The sequence below is a fragment of the Aythya marila genome, assembly GCF_965140915.1.
Source record: "Aythya marila genome assembly, chromosome: 2".
Taxonomy (NCBI): domain Eukaryota; kingdom Metazoa; phylum Chordata; class Aves; order Anseriformes; family Anatidae; genus Aythya; species Aythya marila.
Window position 1 is genome coordinate 41225334 of NC_139043.1, and position 8380 is coordinate 41233713.

At 41.3% G+C, this 8380-nt stretch overlaps 1 protein-coding gene across 1 annotated transcript; it reads left to right on the plus strand.

The window, feature by feature from the left end:
• Positions 1–175: 175 nt before the first annotated feature.
• OXSM (3-oxoacyl-ACP synthase, mitochondrial) lies at positions 176–6620 on the plus strand. The gene is made up of 3 exons (XM_082754125.1): positions 176–207; positions 2052–3069; positions 5813–6620. Exons 2-3 carry the CDS (start codon positions 2087–2089, stop codon positions 6213–6215), a joined length of 1386 nt encoding a protein of 461 aa, XP_082610251.1. The 5' UTR covers positions 176–207; positions 2052–2086; the 3' UTR covers positions 6216–6620.
• Positions 6621–8380: the final 1760 nt, after the last annotated feature.

The window sequence follows — 8380 nt, forward strand, 5'->3', positions numbered from 1 at the left end:
TCCCCTGAGCCTCCCCTTCCCCAGTCCAAACACCCCCAGCTCCCTCAGCCGCCCCTCACAGCACTTGAGCTCCACACCCCCCACCACCGTCTCCTCCCCCTCTGTCCTCCCCCGAGTGGTACGGTCCGAGGCCGGCAGGGCGGGAGGACGAGGCGGAGCCAACCACTGCGGGGCGGCGGCGGGGGGGGCGGAGCGCGTCCGGCGGAGGTAGGGGCGGCGGGCCAGGAGAGGGGGGGGGGCGCAGGAGCGGCCGCCCCTAGTGGCGCTGGCAGGGGAGGTCTGAGGGGGCCCGGGGATGGCCGTGGGCGCCCGAGGGGCCCCCAGGAGCCCCCGTGGTGTCCATAGCCCGCGGGCCCTGTGCATGACCACAGATAATTTGGCCTGGCTGGGGTCAAATCAGTCGTTCTCGTTAGGTTATGCTGCCTGAGTGCCTCCTGATAGCAGCTGTGTGACCCTGCCAGCTGTCTCTGCTCCCTTTATTGAGCCCAGCCTAACTGGCTAAATGTAGTTAAAAATGACACATTCGGACCATGGTTTAAAGCAGCCTCCTTTAAAACCCCCGTGTACATTTCTAACCACTATTTTTAGGTTTTTACTTAATAGTAATGCTCCTTATATTTCACCATATATCTGGGGATGCTGTATTGCCCCTTTGATGAGGCAAAAAGCACGTGGCTGTTGCCAAAAAACAGCCAAAAACACTTCTGACTGTTGAGCCTGTGGCTGCTGAAACAGTGTTTTGGCTGAAGACAAACTCTAGTAATTATTTTTACAAGGGTACAATCACCCTTGGTGGAGGCAGAGACAAGAAGAGCTCTGAAACAGGGAAACTTCCCCCCCTGTGTGTGTTTTAACTTCTTGCTTTTTTAAGCACACAGACTCTCCCAGCTGCAGAAGACCGGAAGAAAAAAAAAAAAAGTTAATTTCTCCCTCATCAAATGGGATGAAAAATGCCTGCCGAGTTAAAATTTGCATCGGCAGCAAATTCAGACCTATTGAAGCCTGTAATCGTAGATGTGCACAGAGCTGTGCTGTGGCCCCCCTCCTGCTCCCATGTGCCAGATGTGTGTAATCAGACCGGTTCCTCATCTAGCTGGGGCCAGACAAGGCACGAGAGACAGGGTCTGTGGCACAGCACTACGGCTTTACTGCTTGGTGTGCTCCTCTCGCCAGAGATGGCCTGCCTGAAGTATTTCTGCTGTCACTTGACATATTTCATGATATGTGAAGTCTCGTGGTGTTATGTTCAAGGGAGCTGGGAAACCTGCAGGCTGTGTGCTTCGTGGCTGCTGGCCAGCAATCAAACAGTTCAAAGCCAGATCTCAGAGTAACATGTAAGTGCTAGACACGTTATTGGAAAAACTGTTCTGTCAGGAGAGTGTTTAGTACATCACTTATTTTTATAGTGTTTTTTTTTTCTCTTTGATCATAAACATCACAATATAGAAATGTTAGTCTGCACATAAGTGAAAAAAGATTGCAATCCAAAATGCTTCTTTTGGTTCAATTTGCAGCTCTTTCAAGATGCTGTTGTGTAAATCCTGTTCAAACACACTTGAGGTACTGTCCCTACCCATCAGAACTGACCAAGTAAATACCCCAAGGCTGATGAAGCATAGGTGGAGATAGGAAGGTGAGGACACTTCTCCAAGATACTTAGTTGCACTAGTGGCACCACCAAGAAAAGACTCTTGACTCCTGTTACCTAGTTTTCTAGAGCATCCTGCCTGGTTAAGATGATGGCATCCTTAACATGATAGGGCTAGACATACACTTGCAGTTCTCCATCAGAAGAATGAAGATCTTCATGCTCATTGTTGGTATCTCCAGTCAGCTGGGGGTGAATGCCCTAGGGGGAGTTACCAGCGAGTGCTTTACAGACCACAGATGTAACACATGCTATTCCTGATGACAGACACAGAAACTGCATGCCTTTCTGCAGTGCTGAAAATAGTATTTCATGTAAAGAGCAGGTTGTTAACTTGGCAAACGTGGAATGTTTCTCACATTGACTGCTTTGTTGTTGTTTTTGTGTCTTTTTGCCCCCCCAGTTACAGGAATGTGCATGAATTGATTGATTTCCACCATGTTCTCACAGTGTTCCCAGGATCTCTTAAAGATTTCAAATCTGCATCTCCGTGGTCTGAATTTGAATCTGCATTTAAGAAATCACAGGAGAGCTTTCAGCAAGTCACTGCCTGCTTGTCGAAGGAAAGTAGTTGTTACAGGTATTGGCTTAGTTTCTCCCCTTGGTGTGGGGACTCAGCTTGTGTGGAAGCGCCTTCTCCAAGGAGACACTGGGATCACATCGCTAGATGGGGAAGAATATGCAGGCATTCCGTGTAAAGTGGCTGCCTGTGTGCCACGGGGAGACGAGGAGGGTCAGTTCAAAGAAGAGCGCTTTGTGTCGAAGTCGGAGATCAAATCCATGAGTTCTGCTACTGTCATGGCCATTGGTGCAGCAGAGCTAGCAATAAGGGACTCCGGCTGGTCTCCGCAGTCTGAACAGGACCGCTTAACAGCTGGTGTGGCGATTGGAATGGGAATGGTTCCGCTGGAAGAGATTTCTGATACAGCCGCTTTATTTAAAACAAAGGGTTATAACAAGGTCAGCCCGTTCTTTGTCCCAAAGATCTTAGTCAATATGGCAGCAGGTCAGATCAGCATTAAATACCAGCTGAAGGGGCCGAATCACGCTGTGTCAACTGCCTGCACCACTGGCGCTCACGCTGTTGGAGACTCCTTTCGATTTATTGCCTCTGGGGATGCGGATGTCATGTTGGCTGGAGGGACTGAGGCTTGCATTAGTCCTTTGTCCTTGGCTGGATTTGCAAGAGCTCGGGCCCTCAGCACTAGTTTTAACTCAAGCCCTAAAATGGCATGTCGGCCGTTTGATGCACAGAGAGAAGGGTTTATAATGGGAGAGGGGGCTGCTGTGCTGCTCTTGGAAGAGTATGAACACGCTGTGCAAAGAGGTGCCAGGATCTACGCAGAAGTTCTGGGTTATGGACTGTCGGGCGATGCTTGCCACATAACAGCACCTAATCCAGAGGGAGATGGTGCGTTCAGGTAAGAACCCTGTGCTGATTACTGTGGCTACTTCATGTGTTAATTATAATGGGCACGTACTTTTCTGTTACTTTATACTTTCCCTAGAGAAATACTATTCAGTCTTGAATTAATATTCCAAAAACCAATAAAATAATCTGAAACTAATCTGAAGAACAAAAGAGCTCCAGATAAGGAGCCCCAGTTTTCCTTGTCCCAGTTTTCCTTTGATTTTAGTAATGGCCGGAAGGGCAGTTCTTGCTAGAATCAGCCTTTTTGGATAGCATTATGAAAACCTTCTCTGTGTGAAAATATTTTATGTTTGGTCCTATAGCTGTTCACAGAAATTAGTCTCCTGTTTAAGGTTGTTGTGGTATGACAGCCTTTTGAGGTACTCCCTCACCCTTTGTCACAGAGAGACCCCACAGCAAAAGCAGGTCCTGACATTTGTTACGTTACGGAAGGGGAATGGCATTCCTCAAGAAATGCCAAGTGATAAGAGCACTCGGAGAATCTAGTTTATTAGAATAATTACCGTAAATGTCATTAGCATTAATTGTGACTATTGTTGTTCAGAAGAGACTCTGGCTTTTTGTAAAGAATATATTTAGGCCATACGTCTCTGCTACAATCACGTTTAAATACCTCTCTGTGATGTAGCTAACTGCTGGTGGAGGAGTATAGCAGAAATACACTTTAGTACACTTTGGTAAGATGGTAAAGCTTCATCGTTGTTAATTTCATTGCCAAAAAAAGTTCATAAGTAGCTGGTATTCATCCAATCTTTATCCCTGAGCTAATTATCAGTTAAGTTAGATGTGTATGTGCTGTTTGTGAGCTTTGTATAGGCCAAATGCTATTGCAGATACAGGAATCTCTGCTAGTTGGCATTACCATGAATGTATGTGAATATTTAATAACAAAATTCAATACATCACTGTGCAAGTAGTTCAGATTTCTACACGTTCCCCTAAAGGTATGTTTTCTTCTTCATTGAATTAATAGATTTTCCAAGAAGCGTAACATACCAAATCTCCCTCAGAGCTATTTGATTCATAGTTGGTTGGTCTACAGGCTTAGGTGGGAGTATTCAGGAGTGTCTAACTGAGATCTTCAGACTTTTGTTTACCCTTGAGACGATACAGCAATATCTTGTAACAGACTTTTTGTATATTTTATGATTGCAATAGCATATAAATTAAATTCACAATGGGAAATAGTTGAAAGTTAATCTTGCTGTCTCCAGAATGTAGAGCCTTTCCACACTTGAGAAGAGATAATACATTTTAATGCAATTTTCATACCAATATTTGGTTACTGCAGTGGTGTGCGAATTAAATATGAAATGTATATGCTTCTCTTACTTTTTTGTAGGATTTTTATTCACTACGTCAAAAAAAAAAATCAGGGAGATGTATTTTTCTGTCATCTTCTAAGAACTACTTCAGTTAGGGACTAACACACATGTTGGAGTGAACCTGCAGGAAAGGAGACTCAGAAGTGTGTATATAAAGTATGTTCTACACCATAATCTGTTACCTCCTTAAGTAATTATGTTCCTTGCAGCTTATTTATTAAACTAAATTAACATATTTGGTTCCCTTACTGTTGATCAGTAATCTTTTTTGTGTGATTGTTGGCTTACTCTGTACTGACGGTGAGAATCACTGGACTACAGCCTAAACTAAGCTGTATGCTTCTGAGAATAGAAGGCTGTAATGGAGACTTTTCAATTTGTCCAGCTGGCTGTGCTATCCTTTTTTCTTGAGCTTCATTTTTTTTTTACTTAGTTTTTATATATTTCAAAGGAGACAGTGATCTTTCGTCCAGAGATGCTTAGTTAAAATGTGTGTGCAAGGAAGGGTGTGTGACTCATCTCCTTTTTGTAGGACAGCTGAGAAAAAACACAGTGTGGAGTGTATATGGAGCTGTATCTCTCTGTGGTTTTCATAAAAAAGCATTATTTATAGAGGCAGTCATAGTCCATAGGTCATTAGATGTCAGAATGAGAGATATGGTGTCAGAGTGGAACAGCGTGACTCTCAGTAAATATTTTAATGTGCAGGAATTTGGCTACCTCCTTGCTGCTCAAGGGAAGGGAAGAAGGTATCTTTCAACCTCTAAAAACATGCAAAAGAAACTCACAACAACTTCAGAATTTGTCCTTCATCTCCAAATATTTTATTTGGATAGAGCAATTTTTCTTATTTTGTAATACTGTAAATATAAAGGTAAATAAAATGTAAAGACGGGGGAATCTTTCTTTCCCTTACAAAGCCACGGGGATTTCCTGCAGCATTGTACTGAATGTTACATTAATGTCAGCTACACCAGAGAAACTTCAATGAAGCAGAACTTAGATTTTTGTAATCTTTTCAGGTACTTATTTCTCTCACAAATGTTTTCAAATTTTGCATTGAAAAGAGTCTTTGATATACTAATGTCATCTGTAGAGATAGCTTGTTATATCTTCTTTCTTTCAACTTGTATTTTTCTTAGTGGTGGAATTTAATCAGCACATTTTTAGCGGCAAGTCTGATTCTGTAGTGGGCCTTACCACTGCTGTCTTTCTAGGGTGGCTAAATGTAGAGGTTAGTTTAGGTAAATGAACCCATCTCTTGATATTTCTAGTAAAGTAGATTGTGCAGGTTTTCACATTTGATAAATGTTTTCAAACACTGTAGTTTTGCTTTTGGTTTATACATGTGACAAAAATATAATGGGAAATTCAGCATTTTTATGCCTTTTTTTTTTTTTTCCTTAGGTGTATGTCTGCAGCAATAAAAGATTCTAAAATCAAGCCTGAAGATGTAACATACATTAATGCACATGCAACTTCTACACCTCTGGGAGATGCTGCTGAGAATCAAGCGATCAAGAGACTTTTTAAAGATCACGCACGTAACATTGCAGTTTCTTCAACAAAAGGAGCAACGGGACATCTTTTGGGGGCTGCAGGAGCTATTGAAGCAGCTTTTACTGCACTGTCCTGTTACCATGGAATTTTGCCACCTACTTTAAACTTAAAACAAACAGAGCCAGAATTTGATCTCAATTATGTTCCGCTAACAGCCCAGGAATGGAAAACTGCAAAGCGGCATATTGCACTCACAAATTCATTTGGCTTTGGCGGTACCAATGCAACTTTGTGCTTTGGAAGTGTTTGACTTGTGCTGTGCATGTTATGAAAAATGGCATTCAGTCATTTTCTATGCTGCCATCCTTGGTGTATTTGGTAATCTTAGCGTGGAGACTTGATATGTAAGAACTTTACTCACCCCAACACTTATATCAGTAATTCTTTTAGGAAGAGGGAATTTCTTTTACTCATTTTAATAAAAATAAATATAAGAACTATTCTATATGTGGTAAAGAAGATTTTATTCTTCACTAAAAGGGGAGACTTCTAACAACTAATCTAAATAGCACTAATTTGTGAGTAGAGGATCAAGGTGATGACAAATACTGTATTTCAGTGACATGCATTTATGACTACTGTATCTCCTGTCTTTGTCATTGTTTGGGCCAAATGATGGACTTCTTTTGAACTCTGACTTGCTTATAAAATTAAATGCAGATATGAAATTTCAAATGTGGATTTTCTTTACTTAATTTTCCTCCTTTTGTTTATTTAAATTTGTTTCCTATGATGTTCTTTTCAGCAGTCAAGATGGAGTACCATCTGGCTGTGCATATGGATATTAGTTTTATGTAGTGAAAAGAGAAAGTGGACATTCATGCTTTTGGTAGGCTCTTACCTCATCTCATCTCCTAAACTATCAGCTGCTGTAGTGAGGCAGGTAGTGCTCTTTTTTGGCATTCTGTCTGCAACACTGCTCAGCATGCTCTGGTAGTCTGTGTCAAACACTGGAGTGGGAGGTACTGCCTCTCATAATCAGAGAGTGCTGCTAATCAGCAGTATTCTGCTTTTGGTATTGGCAGGAGTTCTGATGATGGTGTGATCTCAAAATCGCTTTTGGGCAGAAGATACCCTGAGTATCAGTGTAGGTTGGTGGAGTTTTCTTCCATTTTGGCTGGTAAAAAGCCTTACAGAATACCCATTGTAAGGCCACCATAATTAAGCTCTAGATTACCAGCATCTCATCTAAAGCATAAGAGTTTAATTGTGTCCTCTGCTTTTATTTTAATTTACCATTACAATTCCAAATAGACTTGTCTGGTTTCTGAGTCTGCTGGTTCAGTTTTGAGTAAAAGAAATTGTGAATGCACAAAAGCAATAGCGCCAGTTGTCCTTGAAAAGAAGGTAAGAGTTTCTGCTCTTCCAGCTCCCTGTTCAGTTTCCAACAGGCCGAGGAAATCAACTTGGTTCTTATACCAGTCTCGGTGTTGTGATAGTGGAGAGAAAATGGCACAAGGATTTCAAAGTCGTTGGAATAGGGGTTATGTAGTAGAGTTTGTTAGTTGAGCTAGATAGAAAAATCCTAACTGATGTTCCTTAGCCAGCTCATTTCTTGGTAGCTAAAAATAAAGGTTCTAAAGAAAGGTATTTTGACTCTCTTTTTTTTTTTTTTTTTTATTATGCAGAATCCAAGCTATCAACAACTAATTGCTAAAATTGTTAGTCTCTAACAGTTGAAATATATGAACAATTAACCTACCGTGTCTCAACCTGATAGTGTTCATTTAGAAAATAAATAAAAAAGGCACTACAGAAAGTATGAGGAGTGTGGATGTGATGATTAAGACTGCTCAAATAAAGTTATACTGAAAGTTTTGCAATTATATTGCAATTGACTCAACATTAACAACCCATTGATCAATCTGTGGTTTTGTTTTTCTTAATTAGAATAGATTCTTCTTAGGCATTTGGCACAGAAATTACTCAGAAACATTTATGCAAAAGGGATGCTGGCTAGCAAGTTAGGACTGTACAGTTGTGACTTGGTGACTTACTGCATGATGGTACAAGGTTTATGACTGAGCTTCCCCTTGTTACTTGTTCCATTTACAATTCTGACTTTTTCACCATCATTTTTCATCATAAGTCGTTGCAAATGTTGTAGACTTGCATACATTCTTCCATACAGATGACATTCAGGAGACAATACAGGGCTGACAGGATTTCTGGCAGTGGATCACATAACACGAATGGGAACTTGGAGGTTTGACCAAGTGCACAGTTGCAGGTGGCTCTCCAGTGGCTCTTCTGTGAGCACTTTGGGCCAGTTAAAAAGTTTCTTGTTAACTTTATTAATTTCCATATGTAGACGAAGAATTAGTAGATGATAACCAGTTTTGTTTTGAAATTTTATACAAGACTAGTGAGGTATTTATTCAAATATGGGCTTAACAATACTTAGACAGAAAGGAA